Source organism: Hemiscyllium ocellatum, chromosome 25 (genome assembly GCF_020745735.1).
Source record: "Hemiscyllium ocellatum isolate sHemOce1 chromosome 25, sHemOce1.pat.X.cur, whole genome shotgun sequence".
In the NCBI taxonomy this organism is placed as follows: domain Eukaryota; kingdom Metazoa; phylum Chordata; class Chondrichthyes; order Orectolobiformes; family Hemiscylliidae; genus Hemiscyllium; species Hemiscyllium ocellatum.
In genome coordinates this window covers 31,252,681-31,279,434 of record NC_083425.1, presented here as the reverse complement: position 1 = coordinate 31,279,434, position 26,754 = coordinate 31,252,681, and the positions used below count along the sequence as shown (strand labels likewise).

The following is a 26,754-nucleotide window of genomic DNA, read 5'->3' as shown; positions in this document are numbered from 1 at the left end:
ACTTCAGAAATGGAAAGCATGCCTGAAGTCAGTACCAGCTCCTCCTGTAGTGCAGGGTAGTTAGGGGAATTCAAATCACATCCCCTTGTGGCAACAGTCAATGTACCATGTTATTCATTTTAAAGTTCCAGCAGCACAGGCACCCACTTTGACAGCTGCTGTAAAATATTCCAGATGGGGTTAGGGTGGCAGTTAGTTAAGGGGCTGGGCTGTCAGGGAAGTGGGGTCACAGGGAAGTAAGATGCCAGGTGGGTAGGATGTCACATAAGTAATGGAATGTGTAGGATAGTTCATAGGGGCTGGGATGGAGGGGTGGAGTGCCAGACCTGGCCTGGTGTCAGCCCAGTCTGGGGTTGTTGGGCTGGTGCAATTAGCCATCCCCCACCAACCCCAATGAGGGTGTTGGTCAAATCCCAGGATTCAGGCTGGTGCTGCGGTGAGGGGAGAATCCAGTGGGAGGTGGTGAGGGTTTTTTTATGTTTGTGGCGAGGGAGGATTGGTTTTGGATTGGGATGTTTAGCTGTGGCAGGTGGCACTGGGGTGTAAGAGTCTGGGGGGGTGGGAGAAGTTGAAGGAATTGTACGGTAGGTTGAGGGAGGTCAGCTATTAGTTATCAAGGAACCAGACTAGATTTTTAATCATCTAATATTTCCTGGGCGCTGTTGACTTACTTGGAAGCAAAACCCTCCAAATCTCCAGTTGTTATGGGCTTTTTCAGAGGATCCAGGTGCAGGGGAATTGGGAATCTTCAATTTACCAGATAATTTGCAGAGTCAGCTGCATCTGGGACTCCACAGGATCCCAGTGCGTAACTCCATTATACAGGTAAATTGCTCCAACAATTGGCTGGTCATTCACACCTCCTTAAGTGTAACCCCAAATTTCTGAAACTCTGTTTGTGGTCTGGAAGCTTGATCATGGTGGACATGGATCAGAAAATTTGCTTTTTTTGAAAGTTGCTTCAGTGGACATTGCGAGGAATCCAGACCCGGAATATGCAACGCAGATTGAGAATGTTAATTATATAAAGCAGGTTTCTCACTGAATTTCAAGGTTTCGATGAGCCTCCCCTTCATACTATTAGCCACATAAAATAGGTTTATAGCTGGGTTTTGATCCTTATTGTATCTTTAAGCCAGTTTTCTGAGGTTTCCTAAATAGTAGATTGTAGTTTATTAGTCAGTCACCTTTTCCCATTGTGCAACAAATGGCCTTGTTTTCTTTGCTACATTTTTGACTATTTTTTGAAGCCTTTATTTGCTTTCCTGGAATCTTGGTGATTGCTGCTGCGTTAGAAGTTACCACCAAACATGTTGGAAACATACAAATTTCTTTGTCATTTCTATAATCCTGTATGAGCCAGATAAAGGGAACTAATTCATTACAGCATCTTCTGTTCCAAAGAACCTCGAGAAACATGTTCACTTCCACCAATACTCAAGTTCTCTGTTTACTGATAATGCCTCTCCTATTTGGTACATCCAAGAAGACTTGTCTTTCATAGCCTATGAGAGTGCAATGGCTGAGCTACGTTATCTGCTGCAGACTGGTGTATGGCTAATATCAAAGATCAGTATAACTCTGCCTATTGCTGTTCGGGTCAGTACAATATTAAGCTGCTGTACCAGGGAATCCTTCTAGACCATTTAAGGTGATCACTGCCAGAGAAAAGAATCTGGAGCTAATTCCTACATGAAGCAAATGTCTGATGATTTGTTTGAAAACAGAAATGTGAATACAAAAATAAACTACAGCAACTGCTATAAGTCTGAAATAAAACAGAAAATCTTGGAAATATTTAATGGGTCAGGTGGCATTTGTGGAGATAAAGTCAACAGTTCAGGTTCATGACCTGAAGTGCATAAAATTGGAGGTGTAACAGCCTTCAAGTAAATGCAGATGAAACAGTGATTTATTAGCACTTTTTTCAAATTAATATGTTGCATATATTGCTCAAAATGCAGGATGCTTTGCATAATGGAAGCTATAGTCAGGATGGGTAATTGTTTTGGGAAGCTCTTCTATTTCACCTGGAAGTGGTTTCCTGACTTTCTAGTTGCCCAGCAATTTAATTCCATGTCTCTCTCTCTCTAACCTCTCTGCCCTTGACTTCCTACATTATCAGATGAAGCTCAACAGATGCTTGAAGAATAATATCTGATTCTTTGATCACCACGCATGACGTGGTGTTCAATAATTTCAAATCTATCGAAACCTCTGCTTTTATTTTTGTGGATAGTGTTAGTAGTGATTCTGTCACTCAAATCAACATCCTCTCTATGCATCTTTTCTGTCCCATTAGCATCTCCTTTTGTCTTGCACCATCATTCCTTTTGCCATGTAATCTCTTCTGCTGTCCACCTTATCATTCATCTTTTTGCCCCTCATCTTCCTCTTCCTCTGACTCTGGATTTTCTTAAAACTAATGAAATCTACAATTTTCATTTTCTAGTTGCAATAAATAGTCACTGAACTGAAAAGTTAACTTTGTTTTTCCTCTCCAATGATGCAGTGTGACCTGCTGCATATTTCCCACATTTTCATTTTTTAATAAGATATATAACCTTGTCTGCAGGGGAAAGAAAGCAGCTAATAGAAAGGGCAGATAATTTATAGCCTGGCAGATTCTTGAGAGTCCAGGAGCATTACATATGCAACCTGATACCAGGCCTGCACTGATCCAGCAAAAATGCATACATGAGCAAAAAACAGCAATACTTGTAAGTGTGCAGATTGTTTTAGAAAACAGAAATGTCACTTTATACCTTAATGTTATGTTATCAAAAGGAGAATTATGAATCTTCCATTCTGCAGGAGTTCATATAAATGTGTTGTTTGAAAGCTGTTGGAGAATGATCAGTGCTTAGCAACAGGCCAAAATTATTATTTTCAATAATGGTTTATGACCTCAATTAGAGGAATGTCACAAACTCAGCAGAATGCAGATACACTGGTCGGATCATTGCATTGGCAAAGTTTCTATGGTGCACAAACCGATCTTTAAATAGCAATACGACTCAGTTGAGAGGTGGCCTGGGATGTTATTTTACATTTTGGGGAGAATTTTAATGCTCACCATCTACTGCATGCTCTGTGATTTTGCAACTTGAACAGTAGTCTGCATTTGTTAGAGCTGGGAATGCAGTTTGTCACCCTTAGAGGAATGTGATGACGTCGAAGATAGCATGAACAGAGTTTGATGTACGGACGGTGGGGTTAGAACCGAACTGCTGTGGACAATGATGTCTACTAATCCATAGTTAACATCCACCAATTTTTGTTTTCCATATAAATATTGCACTTTACATCCCCTAATAAATTGGGTACATCGTCTGCCCTCCATCCTTTACACCCCCCTACCAATGCTTATTTCCATTTCAAAGCATAATAAGTATAATTTGTAATGAGGATAAATAAAAATGTGTCTATTCATAAAATGGTCTTCTTGAAGCCCAAAATCTTTTCTTCATTTCATAACACATTTACTCTTAAGCTGAGACTCTGTTTTAAGTATTTCTTCATTAGAAAAAGTGATCATAATGGGAAGCTGCATTAGTTTGTTAGAATTGTTATGGATTCTATCTGTATATTGTCAAACAATATCTTTGCAAAAGGTCAAGACATATTTCAGGTTATGACTGAATGCTTGCTCATTCTCGCCATTTCATGACTTCTTTGTTGGGTCTGTTTCAGTGGGTTACAAGGATCTCCTGATCCTGGGAATTAAAGTTACTTTGCATCCGTGCTGACCAGTATTACATGAAGGATCTGTCAAGACGCTGATGTAATATTGAACCACCACTTTGTTTAATCAATAACCAATTGAAGCTGAAAAAGGAAATGACAGCAAAGAAATGATGGTCATTTACAATGGAGAAAATAAAGAGCAAGGAGATGTTCATCAGTTTCCAACTGCACTTGCTATCTCATTGGAAGCATTGTTGAGATAGGCAACATTTAAGGACAGCCACAAACATCCAAATGTGAAACCAACAGAGTGCAGAAGGTAGCAATAGGTGGAGGAGAGAAATGAACCAAAACAATAGATCAATGACCCAACATGGAAGTTGATTTATGAATAAGAACTGAAGATTTAGGGGGACCAGGAAGAGAACATTGAGCAAAGATAATCAGACAATGAGAAGCATAAAACATTGGATAAAGCCATGATGAAGAGTTGCAGGAGGGGTAACTAGGATGGATAGACCTAAAAGGCAGAGTAGCCCAAGAAGCAGCAAATCAGAATGACTCTAACACACTGTGCAGATCAATTTTTGGCAGTCAAGAATAATCTGTTTTCTTGATTAATCATAAGAATTTTTACTGTCTTTAGTCAAAATGTTTTCACAGACTCTCAAAAATCAAAGGGTTTATGACTGTATGATTTGTGGAAATGTCAGGAGTTGCCTGCTGTGCAGACCCACTAACAAATCAAATGACACCAAATAATCAGAGTCTATCTGCGTCAATATGATATTTTCAGAAAGGCTTTAAAATGCAAAATATTTAAAGCATCACAGTGTTTAACTTAGGATTCAAAATGTGGATTTGAAACCAGAAAAAAGTCTCAGCAGAGCTGCACACAGGTTGTGATTTTGAGGAGATGAGTAACAACGTGTTCATCGAAATGGTAGCGATGGTTCTATTGAGCTTGACTTGGTCAGCACTGCTTTTAAGTGATTTTAAAATATGAATTCATTCATTTAACCCACTAATTCAGTTGAAAATATATGTAAATAAGCACAAAATGCTGGTGAAACTCAGCATGCCCAGTGGCATCTGTGGAGAGAGGAGCAGTTTATGTTTTAAGTCCAGAATGAATCTGCTGAAGAGCTGTGTTTTATATACATGGGAGGATATCCCCCACTAATATCATAGCCTCCAGTCTGTTCCTGTCTCCTGACATCCAAGACCTGGCCCACCCTTTAATCCCCCACTCCTAATGGTGTCCAGTCCTTCAACACCTGGAAAGGCACGTCCGATTGCCATGACTTATTTAATGGAACTGCTTGCAATCTCTCAGCAGCACATACCAATTTGGTGGGGTGGCATCCCTTGAGGAAGAGTCTGAAGGGCAGAAGCTCCATTCTGTGTTGTTAAAGAGACATGCAGCATAACATCACTACAGCACATCCCTTTCCATTTGTGACTGACTTTTCTAATGGGGAGGGGAGAGCAATACACTTTCCCTTAAAATTCAGTCTTTAGTTAATTATTTTACTGTCCCGTCTTAATAATAGCCCCATTATACTAGCATAAGCACAGTCTGACAAAATGACTGTACTGGACTACTAAGTGTGCTGCTAACCTCCAACCTCCTATGTTGTCGGTTCTTAATCATGGACAGGCTCACAAACTGAAGTGCTGAGTAGAGGGCAAATGCTTTCTCAACAGAGATTAACACAATGTCCTGACTTCATCAGCATCTTCCCTTTGCAAACCCCCACGACTCTCACTTTTCTTTGCTGTTATAAATTCACTGGCCTAACAAGACTGTTTTTGAATCTTATGGACCATTGTTTCTGATCCTCTTCTAAACAGCTTCATGGGAAATCCACACAAAAGAGAAGGTTTTTTGTGTCTAAAGAAAAGTACAAAATCTCCAATGCTATCAAAAATAGATGTGGGTAACCTAGGTATCTGCCCATACATGGAAATGTTTCTAAGATTGTACAGGTTACATCCATCACTCTGCTCTCATCAATCCTCTTGTTACTTCTGTAAAAAACTCAATCAAGTTCGTGAGACATGATTTCCCATGGACAAAGCCATGTTGACTGTCCATATACAGTCCTTGCCTGTCTAAATACATGTACATCCTGTCCCTCAGGATTCCCTCCAACAACTTGCCCACCACCGATGTGAGGCTTACTGGTTTATAGTTCCATGGCTTGTCCTTACCACTTTTCTTAAATAGTGGCACCATGTTGGCTAACCACCAGTCTTCTGCCACCTCATCTGTGACTATCAATGATACAAATATCTCAGCAAAGGGCCCAGCAATCACTTTCCCAGCTTTCCACAGAGTTCTGGGACCCACCTGATCAGGTCCTGGGAATTTATCAACCTTTATGTGTTTCAAGACATCCAGCACTCCCTCCTCTGTAAAAAAGGACATTTTTCAAGATGTCACCACCTATTTCCCTACATTCTATATCTTTCATGTCCCTCTCCACAATAAACACTGATGCAAAATACTCATTTAGTATCTCTCCCATCTTCTGTGACTCTACACAAAGGCCACCTTGTTGATCTTGGAATGGTCCTATTTACTCCTTAGTTACCCTTTTGTCCTTAATGTATTTGTAAAAAACCTTTGGATTCTTCTTAATCCTGTTTTCCAAAGCTATCTCATGTCCCCCTTTTGCCCTCCTGATTTCCCTCTTAAATACACTCCTACTACCTTTATACCCTTCTAAGGATTCACTCGATCTTCCTTCTTTTTCAAATCCAAACCCTCAATTTTTCTCATCATCCAGCATTCCATACACCTAGCAGCCTTTCCTTTCACCCTAACAGTAACATACTCTCTCCATTTTCCATTTTTACCAAGAGTAGGTAAAGTTTTGCACCTTCTCTCATCGTATATCCACTACTGAATCAGAATTTTTTTTTTGTCCACAATTAACAAATTACTCTCCATCTACACCCTTAACATAATGGCAGTCCCAGTCTCTATTTGGAAAGTTAAAATCCCCCACTGTAACCACCCTATTATTCTTACAGATACCTGAGATCTCCTTACAAATTTGTTTTTCAATTTCCTGCTGACTGTTAGGAAGTCTATAATATCATCCCAATAAGGTGATCGTCCCTTTCTTATTTCTCAGTTTCACTCAAATAACTCCCTGGATGTACTTCCAGAAATATCCTCCCTCAGTAAGCTGTAATACTATCCTTTATTAAAAACGCCACTCCCCCTCCTCTCTTGCTTCCCTTTCTGTCCTTCCTGTAGCATTTGTATCCTGGAATATTAAGCTGCCAGTCCTTCCCATCTCTGAGCCATGCTTCTGTAATTGCTATGATATCCCAGTCCTATGCTCCTAATTATGCCCTGAGTTCATCTGCCTTCCCTGTTAGGCTTCTTGCACTGAAATAAATGCAGTTTAATTTATCGGTCCTACCTTGTTCCCTGCTTTGTCGCTGCCTGCCCTGACCCTTTGACTTGTTCTTTTCTCAACTGTACCACTCGCAGATTGATCTCTTTCCTTACTATCTCACTGGATCCCACCTCCCCACCTTATCAGTTTAAATCCTCCCAAGCAGCTCTAGAAAATCTCCCTGCCAATATGTTAGTCCCCTTCCAATTCAGGTGCAATTCGTCTTTCTTGTCTAATGTTCTAATGTTCCAAAAACGTGAATCCTTTTCCCATACACCAGTTCCTCGGCCATGCATTCATCTGGTCTATCTTCCTATTCCTACCCTCACTAGCTCAAAGCACTGGGAGTAATTGAGATATTATTACTCTCAAGGACATCCTTTTTAAATTCCTGCCTAACTCTCTGTAATCTCCCTTCAGAATCTCATCCTTTTCCATTCCTACGTCATTGGTTCTAATGTATGCAATGACCTCCTGCTGGGCCCTCTTCCCTTTGAGAACATCCTGCGCCCTCTCTGAGACATCCTTGATCCTGGCACCAGGGAGGCAACACATCATTCTGATTTTTTTGCTGCTGGCCACCAAAACGTCTGACTGTGCCTCGAACTAGACCTAACACAGTCGATCTCTTAGAACCTGACATACCCCTCATTGCATTAGAGCCGGTCTCGAAACCAGGAACTTGGCTGTTCATGCTACATTCCCCTGAAAATTCATCACTCCCTACATTTTTCCAAACCAGCATACTTGTTTGAAATGGGGAAGGCTACAGAGGACTCCTGCACTACCTGCCTACCTCTTTTACCTTTCCTGGAGTTAACCCATGTAAGTGACTGTATCTGTGACTTTTCTCCCTTCCTATAACTGCCATCTGTCACCCCCCACCCTTGCTTTTGTAAATTCTTCATTACCTCTAGCTGTCTCTCCAACTGATCCATTTGATCTGATAGGATTCACATCCAACGACACTTATTGCAGATATAACCCTTAGTAACGTCTCCCTAAACTCCCAAATCCCATAAGAAGAGCATGTCACTCTACAAAGGGCCATTTTTGCTTCTACTAATCTATAGACCCAGAAAATACCACTGTCTTATTCCTCTACAAAACACTGCTTCAGGTTAATTTAATACTTATAGCTTATATTTTTAAGTTTAATCAAGAGACATATATCAATAAAGCATATGAGTAAGATGTTCGACAAATTTCCCCATGGGAGACTGGTTAGCAAGGTTAGATCTCATGGAATAATGGGAGAAGTAGCCATTTGGATGCAGAACTGGCACAAAGGTAAAAGATAGAGGGTGGTGGTGGAGTGTTCAGACTGGTGGCCTGTGACCAGTGGAGTGCCATAAGGATCGGTGCTGGGTCCATGACTTTTCGTCATTTATATGAATGATTTGGATGTGAGCAAAGAGGTGTAGTTAGTATGTTTGCAGATGACACCAAAATTGGAGGTGTAGTGGACAGTGAAGAAGGTTATTTCAGATTACAACGTTATCTTGATCAGATGGGCCAATGGGATGAGGAGTGACAGTTGGAGTTTAATTTAGATAAATGTGAGATGCTGCATTTTGGGAAAGTAAACCTTAGCAAGACTTATACACTTAATGGTTATGTCCTGGGAAGTGTTGCTGAACAAGGAGACCTTGGAGTGCAAGGGAAAGATGTAAAAGAGACCTAAGGGGCTGCATGTTCGTGCAGAGTGTGGTACGTATATGGAATGAGCTGCCAGATGAAGTGGTGGACGCTAGTATAATAGCAACATTGAAAAGGTATCTGGATGAATATATGATTAGAGTCAAAGAGTCATAGAGATATACAGCATGGAAACAGACCCTTCATTTCAACACACCCATGCTGACCAGATATTCCAACCTAGTCTAATCCCACCTGCCAGTATCTGGCCCATATCCCTCCAAACCTTTCCTAAGCATTTATCTATCCAGATGCCTTTTAAATGTTGCAATTGTACTGGCCTCCAGTACTTCCTCTGGCAGCTCATTCCATACACGTACCACCCTCTGCGTGAAAAAGTTGCCTTTTTGGTCTCTTTTATATCTTTCCTGTCTCAGTCTATGCCCTCTAGTTCTGGACTCCCCCACCCCAGGGAAGAGACTTTGTCTATTTATCCTATCCATGCCCCTCATGATTTTATAAACCTCTATAAGATCACCCATCAGCCTCCAACACTCCAGGGAAAACAGTCCCAGCTTATTCAACCTCTCCCTATAGTTCAAAACCTCCAATGGCAAAATCCTTGTAAATCTTTTCTGAACCCTTTCAAATTTCAGAACATCCTTCCAATAGGAAGAAGACCAGAATTGCACTCAATTCGAAAAGTAGACTAGCCAATGTCCTGTACAGCCGCAACATGACTCCCAACTCCTGTACTCAACACTCTGACCAATAAAGGAAAGCAGACTAAAACACCTTCTTCACTATCCTATCTACCTGCGACTTCACTTTCAAGGATCTATGAACCTGCATTCCAAGGTCTCTTTGTTCAGCAACACTCCCTGGGACCTTACCATTAAGTGTATAAGTCCTCCTAAGATTTGCTGTCCCAAAATTAAACTCCATCTGTCACTTCTGAGTCCATTGGCGCATCAAGATCCTGTTGTAATCTGAGGTAACCTTCTTCGCTGTCCATTACCCCTCCAATTTTGGTGTTATCTGCAAACTTACTAACCATACCTCCTATGTTCATATCAAAATTATTTACATAAGTGGCGCAAAGCAGAGGACCCAGCACCAATCCTTGTGGCACTCCACTGGTCACAGGCCACGGGTCTGAGAAACAACCATGCACCACCACTCTCTGCTTTTTCCCTTTGAGCTAGTTCTCCCTGTATTCCATGAGATCTAACCTTGCTAACCAGTCTCCCATGGGGAACCTTGGCGGATACCTTACTGAAATCCATATAGATCACGTCCACTGCTCTGCCCTCATCAATCCTCCTTGTTACTTCTTCAAAAACCTCAATCAAGTTTGCGAGACATGATTTCCCATGCACAAAGTCATGCCCCTCAGGATTCCCTCCAACAACCTGCCACCACCAACGTCAGGCTCACTGGTCTATAGTTCACTGGCTTGCCCTTACCACCCTTCTGTTTGGAGGGATATGGATTGGGTGTTGGCAAGTGGGACTTGATTAGGTTGGGATATCTGGTCAGTGTGGACGAGTTGGACCATAGGGTCAGTTTCCCTGCTGTACACCTCTATGATTCTATGACTGTATCCCCTCATCAGTTAATGATCATTTTGGTGAATCTGAGAGAAATTAGCTTTGTAGTTTCTGAATTCGAAATGTTCTAAAGGTATGACTCCAGTTTCATTTCAAGGTGACTATTAACTTTGTTGATAATAAGAACAGATTTCAGATATAACAATTCATTTATTGAATTTTGACCATAAAAAATAATGTATTGTTTTGGCCGGTGAAATGGTGCATTTCCTAATTGCTGTGATAACAGTAAAGTTTGTTTTCCTGCCAGTGAATGAAAGAAAACATATTTGGCAAATCCTGGTATTGGGTTGTAATGGCAGTACTGGAGTGACTCCTTTTATACCAGTTCAATAAACAATGCCTAAAGACTTAAGTTAATTTAGTTATTGCCTGATAAGTAGCATATTACAAATATTGGCTCTATTCATACCTTGTTGTGATGAGTAACTATCGTAAACTGTGATTAAGAATATGCTTTGATGAGTCAGAGCCAAATTATTATATTTTACACTTAAGACCACCTCTCACAACCCAAGGGCATTAAAATTATGTTCAGAAACAAAATCAGAAATTGCTAGAAAAGCTCTGCAGGTCTGGCAGCATCTGTAGAGAGAAATCAGAGGTCGGGAAGAAGATTGCAGGTCAAGAAGGCGGTGCTGAATCCGAGGGTTGGGACTGAGATAAGGTGGTGGAGGGGAAATGAGAAAGCTGGAGAAATCTGCATTATCCCTTGTGGTTGGAGGGTTCATAGCCGGAAGATGAGGCGCTCTTCCTCCAGGCGTCTAGTGATGGTCTAGCGATGGAGGAAGCCAAGGACCTGCATGTCCTTGGTGGAGTGGAAGGGGGAGTTTAAAGTGTTCAGCCACGGGGCGGTTGGGTTGGTTGGTACGCGTGTCCCAGAGGAGTTCTCTGAAACGTTCTGCAAGTAGGCGGCCTGTCTCCCCAATATAGAGGAGGCCACATCGGGTGCAGCGGATGCAGTAAATGATGTGTGTGGAGGTGCAGGTGAATCTGTGATGGATATGGAAGGATCTCTTGGGGCCTTGGAGGGAAGTGAGGGGGAAGATGTGGGCGCAAGTTTTGCATTTCTTGCGGTTGCAGGGGAAGCTGCCAGGAGTGGAGGTTGGGTTGGTGGGGGCTGTGGGTATGGGGGGTGGGGAGTGGGGGGTCAAGTCCACTCTCCTGCTCCTTGGATGCTGCCTGACCTGCTGCTCTTTTCCAGCAACACATTTTTAAGCCCTGAGGAATCATCTCAGTCACTGAATAAATTTTACTTAGCCATTCTCTTTAACAGGACCTGCTTTAAAGGGTTTGTATTTAAGAATATATAAGAAACAACAAAGAGAAAAAAGGCCATGAATTAACTCATTGAGACATATAATTTATTTTGAATAATGCTAATGATTTTTCTATTAAATTGGTTGCTAGATTATTCTCATCATTCATCACATTCATCCAGATATGTGCATTTTACATTTATTTTTTCCTTTAGTTTCCTCTTATGTTCACTGGGCATACTTCTTCATTCTTGGACTGTTTTGTGCAAATCAATAGGTACAGTGAAGTATAGTGTGAAGTATTGACACCGGATTAAAAAGAAAAAATGTTTTAATCTACTGTATTGATCAATTTTTATATTAATTTAACCAGAGTAGCCAGAGGCTCATGTGCTACCAGCTGGTAGACCATAGCTGGTTTGAAGTTTAGATTTGTTTATCATAAATCATTTACAGCAGAGGACTGTACTCAGCAGATTTTTCCATCATGCAGTTTGATTTAACTCTGACACATATAAAGTCCAAACTGATCTACTCTCAATCTGCTCTACTGTATTCTATTAAATCTTACAAACATAGGCCAAAATCAGCTGAAACATGTTGTACAATAGAAATGTACACCAGCAGCATTTGCACCAAACAGATTGAGATAATGCCTGTTTAGGTGCTGGCAAGTCACGTTCAAACAGTTCAACACCAGGCATTTGTTTTCACTTGTTTGCAACTGAAGCATGCTAAGCCAGGCACAAAAAGTCCATATTATTATGATATTCAGGTTTATTTCAGAATCTATATGGCATTTTTCAGAGTGAATATCAATAAATAAACATACCCTTTTGATTCAAAGATTTTCAGTTTTATCAGATTTTGATCCTTGAATTTTGTTGGTAAAGGATTGAATGGTTTGGTTCATGTTATCTTATTAGGGGAAAAAAAAATCAAAATCAGAAGTTGAATACAATATTTTCAAAGCTTAGTTTGGTTATGGATTTGGAGATGCCAGTGTTGGACTGGGGTACACAGTTAAAAATCACACAACACCAGGTTATAGTCCAACAGGTTTAATTGGAAGCACACTAGCTTTTGGACCGACGCTCCTTCATCAGGTGACAATCACCTGATGAAGGAGCGTTGCTCCAAAAGCTAGTGTGCTGCCAATTAAACCTGTTGGACTATAACCTGGTGTTGTGTGATTTTTAACTTTGGTTATGGACTTCAACACTAAGAAGAACATGCAGGGGAATGAGAACTGGAGGCAGTAATGAACTCTCCTTGACAGGTTTTGTGCCTTGAGGGTCTCTTCCAACCATACGTGGAAAACATCAGAGGAATTTTTTTAGTTCACATAAATCCAGTCCATGACCACAGAGTGCCCTCTGAGGTATATCAGAGGGTAGGTTAAAATCAGCAGGTAGGAGAGGGTAGACAGGGTATGGGAGGAGAAAATCCCAATCTCATGGTTAGTGTTTATTCTAACCAATCCTGGTGGTCAAGGACCTGGTTTTGTCATTGGCATTTCAACTGTGGGGAGGATCTTCCCCAACTCCAAAACAACATCCAATTCAGAGAGTTGCCAATCCTGATCGATCACCAACCATGGTAGGAGGATCCTTACCATTATGGGAGAGAAGGTTTTGATGAGCGTGAATTTGAGAAACTGAGAGAATTACTTCTATTCCTCTTGATCATAAGTAAGTGCTGTAATAGCATTTATATTTTGTCCCAAACTGTTTTTTGCTTGCCTTCATTCTTATAACTGGTTTCCCAAGACTTGGGAAAATCAGCAGGCCACAGTTAAATTTGTAAAAAATGTTAACTTAGCACTGTCAGTTTCATTAATTTGTTTCAATAGTCAGCTTGCCTTTAGGGACCAGGCTAGCTGATGATCCCTTCTCAGATCTCAGTTGTACTTGCATGTGAATTGGAGGAGAGTTGAAGTCAAGTCTAAGAACTTTCGCGTTTTTAATTTATGCTGTGACTCCAATCTAACGGTCTTTTTAATTGTAAAATTTGATATATGAAATCGAGCAAAAATGGAGATCATTTGACCTATTATGTCCACGTTATTTCCTTAAAAGAGTTATCCATGGATCATATTACCTTGTTCTTGCCCAATTCCTCTCCAATTTTTAACCTTTTTTGATCTGATTTCTTACAGAAAGTTACTGTTGAATCTACTTTCACCACCCTTTCAGAAAGTGCCTTCCAAATCAGAACCATTAGCAAAGTTTTAAGAAAAGCTCTCCTTATCTCCCCTGACTTCTTTTTTGCCAATTGTTTTAAAACTGCTCACTGATTATCTTATTAACATGCCACCGGAACCAGTTTCAAAATTCAAGCAACACCACCCTTTTTGAAATATATTTCTGATCATGTCCATATTTTTCTCAAATTTCCTCAAGCCCATTTTCCAGTGCGGCCTAGCCAAAGCTCCGATGTACCATGTTCTTTGCATTTGATACATTGTTGCTTCGTTGTACTGACAAAATATTTGTTCTTGCATTCAAAGGAATTGGTTTAGAGACACGTGTGCTGAGGAAAATGACAGATATGCTGGAAGTAATAGTGAAGCGGATGGAGCCACTAGCAAAACTGGAAAATGTGAGCGACTTCAGAAAATTGGAGGAACTCAGCTCTGCTTTAAACCGGTAAGTGCCAACATAAAATGAACAATATTAACAGCTCGTACACTTTGATACGACTATTGTTGTGTTGTTCTATGTTAACCAGCATTCTTAAAACATGCATACCAGTGTGCTGCTCAAAGAGAAGACAATACTATTGGCTTTTGAAGAAAAAATCACAATTTTTAAGATTTGATCCTTTAATAATGCACAAATCCGTACTGTAACCAAATTAATTAGAACTTATCAGATTTGTAACTATTATAGTAATATGGGCATGTTCACAAAATATTGAATATTTAGCTTTTTGGGTATTTTTAACATATTCAAAAATCTGTGACCGTATTATTAAAATTGTACATCCCTGTTAAGTAGAACATTCCAGTCAGAAAATCCAGAAACTTAAAATCAATTCCATTTCTCCACTGTAGCTTGGTCTTATAGCTAGCAGCCCTGCTGATTCACAGATAATGAATAGATAATATGGAAAATATTTCTCATATGCATGGTAGATATATTTAATGAGATTTTCCAAATAAACATTGTATTTAATATTGCATTTAACATCACCTTGGGTTTAATTATTAGCATATTTGTCTCTGAATTAGAATATTATGAGTTCACTCTATTCTACTGAACACTTTATCTAAACTGCCACTCCAGTGCAATACTTTACTAAATGTGATAAGATTTTAAATTGAGTCTCTGACTGTCTGTTCATGTGGGGACAGTACATTCCAGGCCACAACATGCCAAAGGGTGAGGAATTCTTCTAATTTCATTGATACTGTTCAATTCCAGCACTTACTACATAAACAAATTAGTTATTCATCTTGTTGTTATAAGATCTTCTGTGCAATTTATAGCCACATTTAACTAAATAGCAGGGATAACACTAAATAAAAACTTGTGCAAAGCATTTTGATATCCTCTTTCACAGAAACGTTTAGGGCTACACAAATGATTTGGATGTGTTTGTATGGTTCAGACCAAGATAAAGTTTAAGATTGTAAGAATTTAAGCAATCATGCTTTTTTTTAATGTAGTGCACGTGAGACACCAACTTATCTTCCAAAGCAGTGCTTAAAAAATGAAGTTCTGCAGAAAATGTTGCAATTCCATGTCAAGAGTAGGACCACCTTAGTTTTCAGCCTGTAATTTTAATCCCTTGTCATGAGCTGAATCTCCCTTGCTGGCCACTTGCTTTTAAAACCCCAATCAATGTTATTCATGACTTAATTTTATATTCTTCCCACTGATTGCTATTAAGTTGTAAATTCCCACCTCCTTTTTTATTCCTGAAACAAGAGCACAGAGTCAAATTCCCAATGTCCCAAATCTGATGTGATATTCATTTGGGAAATGTCAGGGTTTAATGGGAGTTGTGCCAGTCATTCCTGGAGGATGTTTAGAGGCAGCCACAGGCCCAGTTGTTACAGCATGACAGTTCCCTTAACAGCCCTCTTGAACGCTCCTTTCACTTGTCCCTTGTAGGTTCCCTTACAAGTTCCAGTAGATGTATCCATCATTTACACACTCATATCTACTCTTAACAATCTGAAAGAGCACTTTTCCACCATAAAAGCACATCTGACCTCTCCCTAAGATGTTCATGACCTTTACAAAAAGGATACCTTATCTTCCCAAAGAACTTTAGTGCGTTCAGTCCTTCTCCTGATGGGCCAAAGGGCATGAGTTATGTTTTGGACATCTCACCAATGAAAATGGGATTTGACTGAAGCAGTTGAGCTTCAAACTGTGGAGTTACCTTTGCGAATAAAAATATGGTGTGAACCATTCCAAATCCTCCCCTAATGAAAACGACAGATACTCTGTTTTGGGGTAGCTCTTCTTGCCACCATTTTTGTTAAAATGTGGGCCCTGTCATTCAAGGCATAAACCTAGATTCTTAATTTACCTACCGTCCTGCTTTAGGTAACTTTGTTCACCAACCCCTTGTTTCCACTGACTTACATTTACTCCATCTTCTAATGCATTAAGTTTGAGTTCCTTGTCATTGCTTTGAAATATCTAAATAGCCTCACTCCAATACCTTTGATAACTTTGACCCATTTGTGCACCCTTCTGTCATGCAACATTAATCTGCATATTCTTTCTCCCCTTGAAATTATATTTATGTATTTCTTATACCTTTCTCTATCACCATCTTTTTGACTAAACTTGCAATTAGTACTATAACTCTGCCACTATGATTTACTATGATTTTTTTGAGGCATTGTGCTATACTAAAAGGTACTGTTTAAAGGCATTTTGCTGACACCCAAGAAATATTAAATGATATATCTGCATTAATGAGATGGTTTTCTTTTATCAAGTGCTATTTCCAGCAGAATGCAATTATAAAACATTTATTAACTTTTTCATCAATTATTGATCTCATTAGAGATCTTTAATTGAATCATCGCAACTCACTTCCAGAGATATATTATAATCACATCATATACATTATTCATGAATATGGAAATAATAATTAAGTCAGACAACAACTTTATGTTATCCATTCATGCATGGAATCTTGTCTGATTGACCTCTTTTCTTGTTACATCTACTCATCAATTACCTTGGCATTGAAATGCAAGTAATAGCATGAGTTTAATGTACTTACAAACAATGGCCAACAAACATGCCCACTGAAAAAGATAAGGCTTTCCATTCAGGTCTGGCTAAATTCCAAAAAGCATAAAAAGTATTTGTTATTGCCAAATAAGCTTGTTTGCACTGAAAATTTACTTTCATTTCATTATTTCACATTGTAGGTTTGTTGGATAGTTTCAAATAATAAAAAAGTTAGAATGCTTTATTTCTACATTTTCTTTTATCAGTTTTATCTTCCCTTGTTTGTCTTTAAAGTTTTTGTATGTGATTTTATACTAAGTTAATATATCAACATACAGCTCCTGGTTTTTGGTAATTCTGCTGGATGGGATGTAATTCGAGTGTTGCCCTCAACTTTTGTCAGGAATTCCTTGCTCTGATATATTACTTGAGATTAGAAGCATTCATAAACATTTCTTATAGACTGCAATAAAGTGAAACAAAAAATAGGCTGCCCAAGTGCTGTATTGGGAGTGTAGCTTTTATTGGCAAATGAAGGAATCTTATGAATTAGTAATAGCTTAAATATTGCATTAGCAACCTGGAAGTAGCTATGATGAAATATTAGATGTGGTCTTCCCAGAGTTGACAAATTAAGAATTAGTTTCCTGTTGACCAATTTCAATTAAAAGGATGGTAAGCTGATCAGAAGGATTGGAGATCAATGGAACATTTTGCAGCAACTTCCAACTGGCCTCCCCACTCAGCAGAGTTGAGAATTGCTGGAAAACAACAGAGATCTAGTGCCCCAAAATTGAGGGGACCATGAAGACCTGAAATAAAAGAGTGCCCAGTATTGTGAGAGGCATAAGGGTGACAGGATAATCCATTCAGTGTAGTGCCTATTGACACCTGTTGGCCATGTAGCCTGTTTTTAAAAAAAATCATTAATGGGACGTGGGCATCACTGGCCAAGCCAACCCACTGACCTCCTGCTGAGAGGACTCTTCCAAGATGTTGATGGGTTTTACAGGGTGTAGAAAGCTACTTCAACAAAGGGGCACTGCCATCCTCTTCAGAAAACTTCTCCTCAGTCTGACTATAATTGACTGCTTTCATGGTAAGGGTTGCTGAATTTATTACCATTTGGATATTCCTCAGAAGGAGGAACCGACATGCACAGTTTCCCACAGTTTGGCAGGAAAGTATAGTCTTGTGTGTCTCACTGAGGTTCCTTCGGTTTCATTGTTTGGATCTGCCTCTGCTGTTTACCATGTCCTCAAATGCCACAGGTCCCATCGCAATCAGCAACAAATACCAGCCTATGTTGGTGACAAGATGTTGCCAATCAAAGGTTTGGGGCAGATCAAGATGTAAGGAAAGGTAAATACCAATTTTGAGCTAAAATAAAACCAAGAACTGCAGATGTTAAAAATGTGAAGCAAAAACAGATATGCTGCATAAGCTCAGCAAGTCTGGCAGCATCTGTGGAGAGAAAGGAGAGTTAATGTTTCAGTTTCAGCGATCCTTCTTCAGAACCTTCTGAAATGTTCACTCTGCTTTCTCTCCACAAATGTAACCAGACCTGCTGATTTTCTCCAGCACTTTCTGACTTTATTACCAATTTTTAGCTGATGTTACACAATGCAGACCAATTTTCATACCTGTTAAATTTAGCTATTGTGTCAATGAATCCAAATGATAGTGCTTGATTTCTGTACATAAACAAGTCCTTAGGAATGGAATGATGATTTGAAATCTGGCCTTAAAAACACACATAAGCAAGATTTTCATTTTTTTAAAAAATTGAATGGGAAGATCTCTTGGCACCTATTTTCAATCAGCTTCGATTCATTGTGGACAACTAAAATGTATTCCTAAAATTAGAGGAGAAATACACCAAATTCTATAACTCCGAAATTAGAAATGGAAAATACTGCAAATTTGCTTTGTTAGTTTGTTGAGATTTTAGTATTGACAATTTGGGCAAGAATTCATCATGTGAATAATTGTTTCTTACATGTTTATTATTAAGGCATACACTTTTTTCTCATGCTCCAATACATTCTCCAATATCTTGTTAAATTGCCAGGGGTTCTCAATGTAATAGCGCTCCATCACACTGCATCAATATTACCCACAAAGACTACTTATGATCACTGAGTTCACATTAGCGATTCCTGAGATATATAAATACATTATTTTCCATTACAACCTGCACATTTAATTGTGCCCTTGTACCACTTCTCCAACCCTGCTTTCAATCTGTAACAGAATATATATATGACTTGGAAATGTTTTGGTATATGTTCCTTATCTATTTAATCTGCAGTATATTAGAGCAAGGGATTTGACCATAATATTTCTGTGAAACAATTAATGTTATTACTTTGACTATTCAAATACTGTTGATGCATGGGAACAGCTTTACCTGCAGAAAAGGTTTCATCCTTTGATGGTTTTGCTTTTGTGAAATGTTTGAAGTCTATGTGCATCTGCTAATTAGAATTCTGTTAGACTGAATTACAAGCTTCTTGTGAAGGTTGGCCCGAAATAAGCTCAAGCTTTCCAGAACCTTTTTTTGTAAATTTTCAGTTAAGTAACACTGACATCTTTCACAATATAAATCTTTATTTGGTTTGACAAGGCAGCCTTCTTGTCAAAATACATCAATTTACATTATTTAGTCTGCAATAAAGCAACAGAAACACAAATAAAAATAAATTACAAAACAAAGATCAACAACAAGGCAATAATTTTAATCAGTATTTGTGTTTTTTATTATTTTAAAGAAGGACTTTTTTTGCATTCTTATACCTTACATGTCTTGGATGAGATATAATTCAGTTTGCGTATTTGTTTAAAAATGGTGTCCACTGATAACACATAACTGAAACAGTAACAGAATATATATAATTGGAGTTTATTTAAACAGAAGAATAGCTTGCATCTTTTATTTGTTGAAAGACTGGAGTGACTGGGCTTGTATACACTTGAGTTTAGAAAGATGAGAGGGGATCTGATTGAGACGTATAAGTTTATTAAAGGGTTGTTCATTCTGGAGGCAGGAAACATGTTTCTGCTGTTGGATGAGTCCAGAACCAGAGGGCACAGCTTATAAATAAGGGCTGACCATTTAGAACAGAGTTGAGGAGAAATTTCTTCACCCAGAGAGTGGTGGATATATGGAATGGTCTGCCCCAGAAGGCAATGGCGACCAAGTCTCTGGATACTTTCAAGAAAGAGATAGATAGAACTCTTAAAGATAGTGGAATCAAGAGTTATGTGGATAAGGCAGGAACAGGATACTGATTGTGGATGATCAGCCATGATCATAATGAATGGTGGTGCTGGCTCGAAGGACCAAATGGTCTACTCCTGCACCTATTGTCTAATGTCTATTTACTATATCATATTGCTTGTATCATTCAACAAAAATGCATGGACATAGCTATTATAGTCTGATCAGAGAGAAGGTAGTATTGTGGAATAAAATCTGTTTGTGCCTTTTATATTCACTTTCAACACCAAAAGTACCTGGCCATTTTGGATTTCCTGTACATTTGCAAACATTCTCATAAGAAACGATCTTTTTTTAATTATTCATTCTTGGGATGAGGACCTTGCTGATTAGGCCTGTATTTCCTGATGAAGGGCTTATGCTCGAAACGTCGAATTCTCTATTCCTGAGATGCTGCCTGGCCTGCTGTGCTTTGACCAGCAACACATTTGCAGCTGTGATCTCCAGCATCTGCAGACCTCATTTTTTACCCTGTATTTATTGCCCATACCTAAATGCCCAGTGGGCCGTTAAGAGTCAACCACATTGCTGTGGGTCTGAAGTTACATGTAGGCCAGACCAGGTAAGGATGGCAGTTTCCTTCCCTAAAGGACATTAGTGAACCAGGTGAGTTTTTCCAACAATCGACAATGGATTCATGGTCATTGTTAGACTCTTAATTCCAGATATTTTGTTGAATTCAAATTTCACCATCTGTCATGGCAGGATTCAAACTTGGGTCCCTAGAACATGACCTGCGTCACTGGTAGTGTTAATACCACTAAACCATCACCTCCCCTTAAATAGAGAAATACATAAGGAGTAACAAATGTAGTCTTTTATTAAACACCACAATTGTGTCACTTACCATAGTCATTGATCTTTTGCTTATTAGGATATCTGTTTGTTTTCTCCAGAAGGAGGCTTATCTTTGGGTTTTAGCAATGCTTGGCCTTGGGCCAGCTTGCTCATTGCTGTTTCCTTGCTGTTTTTGTGTCATCTAATCAACCAGATGATATTTCTGTAGCATAATGTGATCATGGTGTGATCAATCACATTTTCAAATGGTCAATCACACAGCAACTGCCCTACATCTGTTCTAAATCAGAACTTCAGGCAGCCAATGTCACCAGTTAAGTACAATTTATAGACACAGACACATGTTCAGAAAACACTTAAGATATGATCAATACATTGATATTACAAAAGGTCAAGCTTTATACATTTTTCTTTCCTATTTTGGCTAAATCAGCAAATCTGTAGTTACTACCTACACAGACGCAGGAAAATTACCGAATTAAGAAAGAAAGTTCAGAGAATCAGAAAGGAAAATTAAGCAAAAGTATCTTATTGTAAGTAGCCTCTTGGAACAATTCACGACTTGCACAAGTGAGGCTCCACATTCTCATGTGTGCCCTTTCTGTGTCATTGAGGGTGAGTAGCATGATGGGACCATAAATTTTGTCTTTAACAGGGTCCTTATGATTGGAAGTGCCAGGCCTAACTTTCTGGAGTGCGATTTGTTTATATTTACACACAAATCCAGTAATTTACTGGCTCTCGTTTTTGAAAGGCTAATGAGAAGTAAAAATCAGTCAACAATCTATACAATTTACAAATTACAGTGTAATTCTTTCATGATATGAATTGTTGGGATTTATTATGCATTAATAATGATTGGTTCCGTTTCTTTTTTCAGTAATTTCAGTGTGTTGTTTTTCAAATTTTAAGTTCATTTTTGCTACTTACATTTTCTGATTGATAAATAAAATTAAAACTACTTTAATAAGAAGGCTGCCTTGTCAAAAGAATTCCAATCTAAAGAATGACAATGCAGTGAACTGAAACTTTTCCACTTCATAACCAAGTGACAAACTAACAGTGATAGGTGATGTGTCCCTCTGGAAATGTCAGCAGTAGTGCTCGCTGTGTCTCACAGTACTGTGTTAACCCACAGCCTTGAAGACAATGATTCAAGTTGTACTTCATACCATTTTCACTTTTATACATTTGGCATATTGGGTTTGTGATACATTTCCTCATTAAGTGGTAAATTCAGATAATTTATGTTAGGTATGAAAATACATTCATCTATTGTAGCTAATACTTTGCTAGACCTCTGCCAAAATGTACTTGTCTTTTGAATATTTCCAGTTAATTCTGTTATAAATAAGCAATTATGTAATTCTCAGAACATGGGAAAAACTGATTCCTTAGATTAATTATCAACATAATGATAAACTGCATTCCTCCACAGGTACCTCCCAAATATATGTTCATTGGCTAATAAAAACTGTCATCTATAAGCTTATTATGGATGAATATATTGATATCTTAGCCTAGCAGAGACATGGATGAAGAGTGATTGCACCTTTCTCTTCAAAGAATCTTGATGCCTGGCTGCTCTTCCTTCTTTTAAATATCTGGTTATATATGCTGTCTGAACTTCTGTGCTTTTCCAGCACCACTAATCCAGAATCTGGTTTCCAGCATCTGCAGTCATTGTCATTACCCTGTATATAAACACTCCTACACAAATATATGGCCATCTACTTGGCCTTCTTACCTCTTGCAGTTCGAAACCTCTGCCATTACAACCACTGATGCAGTTTCTGATTGCTCCATTCTAACATTTTCGATCTACATTTCCCTCCAAACTCCCAAACCCCCATCTTTCTGTGCCTAACACGAGGAAAAAATCTCTCCCTCAAATCATTTACCACTGGGCTGTCAAACTCCAAGTCATTTAATCTGTGACCTGTTGAATCCATCACCGATACTCATTAGTAGCTGTCAGTAATATATAGAAATTTACCAAAGATTCTTAGGCAGCACTTTCCAGCCACATGTCCATTTCCACCTACAAGGACAAGGCTTGCTTTCTGTCTGTCTTTCTCTGTCTCTGTCTCTCTGCTCTCTGTCTCTAAATTCTGTTCGACCATACAGAGGTGGACATTTAAAAACTTCTTTTTAGGAGACAGAAACCATTGTATGAACTACCTACTTATATTTCACTATCATAAATGTTGTATGTTGCCAACTTCACTCCTCTCTCAGTTCAATTCCTCTGTGTTTGTTAACCATAAATGGCCATTGATCTAGCAATGCTGCAATTTTAAAATCCTCATTCCAATTTTTAAGTTGTTGTATGTCCTTTCCATTATCTGTCTACAATGTTGTGCAACCTTCCTAATGTTCTGCCTCTTCTCAACTGTTGCTAGATACCTGCATTTTACAGCCTATTGACTATTCCTGATTTTAATGACTCTACCATTAAAGTTCTGCTGCTTAGGCCCTAAATTTTGGTATTCCCTTCCAATGTCTCGCTGTCTCTTTTCCTCTGTCTCCTCTTTTAAGATGCTCCTAGAAACCTACTGCTTGGGTCGAACTTCTAATTTTTGGCCTAATATTTCCCTCTGTGATTTGTGTAAATTCTTTTTATACACTTCTGTAAAGTGCCATCAGTCGTTTTACTACATTAAAGGTGCGATATAAATACAAGTTATTCCAGCTGTCATTGATTCCATGTGTAATGATATCATGAAGTAGTTTTTGTATTGTATCATGTGCAGAATTCTGCACACAAATTTTAGACAATATTCACAACCTAAGTAGTAGTTACCTAGAACACAAGAGCACTTTGACATGCCACAAGATTGAGGAATTATCATTAATGTATTGCTGATTTCTCTGAACCTCAGACTCAATTTAATTAACAACAGATGGATCTTCAGTTCAAGTAGAAGAGAATTAGTCAGTTTGAAGATCTGCGGTTTGTCAGGTCTTTGAGTTCTAGGTATGGATTAAATGTCTCATTTACTTTCCTCCCACTCCTGACATTCTCTCTTTCAAAGTATGCTGAGAGTGACAGCAAAACAGCCATCATCCATCATTTTCTGCTAAGACCCTCAAATAATGCTGATCAGCTAATCGTGCTTGCAACTTCTGTATTACGTTTCATTGGTCTGCCAAAGGTCTAAATTAGCTGAAAATTGAATGCATATGAAGAGCTGAAGAAGCACAGATCATCGTTAGAGAATGCTAGAAACGATTTCTGACAATCTCTCTGTATCTCTAGTAATAAACCAATGGCGCATAAAAGTTCAATTAAATTAAAAGCAATAGAACCAGATTCAGGTTGCAGTAAAATACGTCTTTCCTTAAACACTGTTTTATACCCAGGTTCTTAGAAAATGTAATTTGTTTTATGAAATCTACAGAAAAGATTATTATCTGTAGTATTTTATTTCTTCACACATTCGATAAGTGCACATTGTTTAAGTAGTTTTAAAATCATTGCAAAATTTAAATATCCCAACCCTAAACTTGTTACAGTTAAAGGTTCTGTAACCACTTTTTATTCATGCAGCTGCGTCGGCAGTGAAATACCAATCATATCTTTTATGTATATTTTCTTATAGACTAAAAAAAAGTATTGGTATTTTAAATGTCATAACTCTGCTATGTTTCTCATTAACACCTTACTAATGCTAAAAGATCTGCCACACCATTTATCAGTGATTCAGCTTCTGCTATTTACTTCACTAAAATTAAATTACTCTTACATTAGATTAACTTGATAGATGAACTCTGAATTTGCAAGAAAATAAACTGAAACATCCATGCAAATTTTGAGTGATTTTTAAAACGTCCTCATTGGAATTTACGCAATTGGCTCAAGGTTGGCATTTCCTTCCCATCCCTAATTGCCGTTAAACTGAGAGGCCATTTCAGAGGACCATTAACAGTCAAACATTTTTCTGAGGATCTGGAGATGTGTCAAATATAGGCCAGACAGGTGAGACTGATAGATTTCTTTCCCTAAAGGATGTTAATGAACCAATGAGATTTTTAAAATGATTTTTTAAATGATTTCATGGTCATCATCAATGACAAGCATTCCATTCCAGATGTTCTTAATTTAGTTATTTCTTGATCGGTTTTGCTACTTTTGCTCTGGTATCAGCAGGAAAGGTAAGCATACACAAGTAGACAGCATTACCTACTCCAAGAAGTCATTTTTCATCAAATAGTTGATTTGTAGGCTTTGCACAATGTGACCATTTTCGCACTTAAAGTTCTTCTTTCTTGGAGTGTTTGGGAAAAACAAACCTTAGATCTCCCATTTTTAGCATTTAACAGTTGTTATTGAAGATTATGTGGAGGTCGATCATTGTTGCCCAAGCACTGAACTAAGATTATATTGGACGTTTCTGCCTGGGTGGTACTTTCTCTTCGAGGAGAAAGTGAGGACTACAGATGCTGGAGATCAGAGCTGCAAGTGTGTTGCTGGAAAAGGGCAGCAGGTCAGGCAGCATCCATAGAGCAGGAGAATCGACATTTTGGGCATGAGCCCTTCTTTCCTGAAGAAAGGCTCATGCCCGAAACGTCGATTCTCCTGCTCTTTGGATGCTGCCTGACCTGCTGCGCTTTTCCAGCAACACATTTTCAGCTCTGGTACTTTCTCTTGTTTACATTCCAAATGTAGTTTGGGCATGTGTTTAGGTTGTGAGAAGTTTAATTTTAATCTTTGAAAGATACTCAAAATTAAACTCCAAAAGTCACTTGAGAGTTATTGTTGGCCTGTTTTTTGAGTTTTTCATTTAAGTTCACACTCTCACACTCACTCACTCTCTTTCACACACACACACGCACGCACATAGGATTGGTAAAGTGCATGAAGTGTTTTTTTAAATTTGAAGAGTACAACTAGATTTTATAGGGTGACTGAATTGTCAGGACCGTTCTAAGGATTCAGCAAATACCATGACTCACAGGAACAACCTCACCAAATGATGAATTGATGCTTTATATCCTGTTCCTCTTTGAGGTACTGTATATTGTTTGCACATTCCTTTGAAGTGATATGCAGCTGCCCTTTTTGTCAACAATAATGTGAGTAAGTATACATATGTAGGTAGTTGTGCCAACTAGTGTATATACTCAAGTAATTGTCGAACTCATGGAAAGATTGTCTTCCTATTTTTGGTCAAAAAATTTGGAATTTTCCATTTATCTCATGTAAAAATCCTTTATAGATAACAGATCAACATTTACGAGTCAGTGTGCCGGCTGGCCCGGGTTTTCAGAATTACCGAAGTTCATTGTGTTTTTGTTGTTTATTCATTCAGAAGTCAGTTGGGCTTCTGCTAATGATACGGTATGAATTTTTATGGGCATGAATTTCAGCTCCTCAAAAGTAGCATCCATGTAATAGTTCACCCCATAAACTTAATCTTAAATATTTGTCAATAAAGTTTGACTATTACTCGCGTCTGTAGGGTATATATACAGAAATCAGTTATCTGTTCTCCGTTCAAACGTTTGAGTCCATATTGATGTCCTACTAATTCTCGGGCTCTCATGATGGTGTAGCATGACAGAGATTTGGTCGAATGATTGATTTTTTTGACTTAAAGGTGAATTGTTATCTTGTGTATTATTAGAGTGATTATTTTCATGGTGGTTTTCCACAATTTAAATTTCTGACTTTACCTTTAAAGTGTTCGAGATGTGATTGGTGTTGTGTTATACCTTTATACAGTTTCCTTAATTGTCTTCTGTTTCTCTTTAAATGTAACAGCATTTGGTATTGTCACATCTCATTGATCCTGAAGCTTTTCTACCTGATTCAAAACTGTACAACTTTGAACTAATCCATTGCTTCCATTCACCACAATGCTGTAA

At 38.5% G+C, this 26,754-nt stretch overlaps 1 protein-coding gene across 1 annotated transcript in view; it reads left to right on the top strand.

The window, feature by feature from the left end:
* The window catches only part of LOC132827975 (alpha-1,6-mannosylglycoprotein 6-beta-N-acetylglucosaminyltransferase B), an 860,566-nt gene that overhangs the window by 146,656 nt on the left and 687,156 nt on the right, over nucleotides 1–26,754 (top strand). Inside the window, exon 4 of the mRNA XM_060844829.1 lies at nucleotides 14,131–14,255. Coding sequence (XP_060700812.1) covers nucleotides 14,131–14,255 — 125 coding nt within the window. The remainder of the gene's footprint in view (nucleotides 1–14,130; nucleotides 14,256–26,754) is intronic.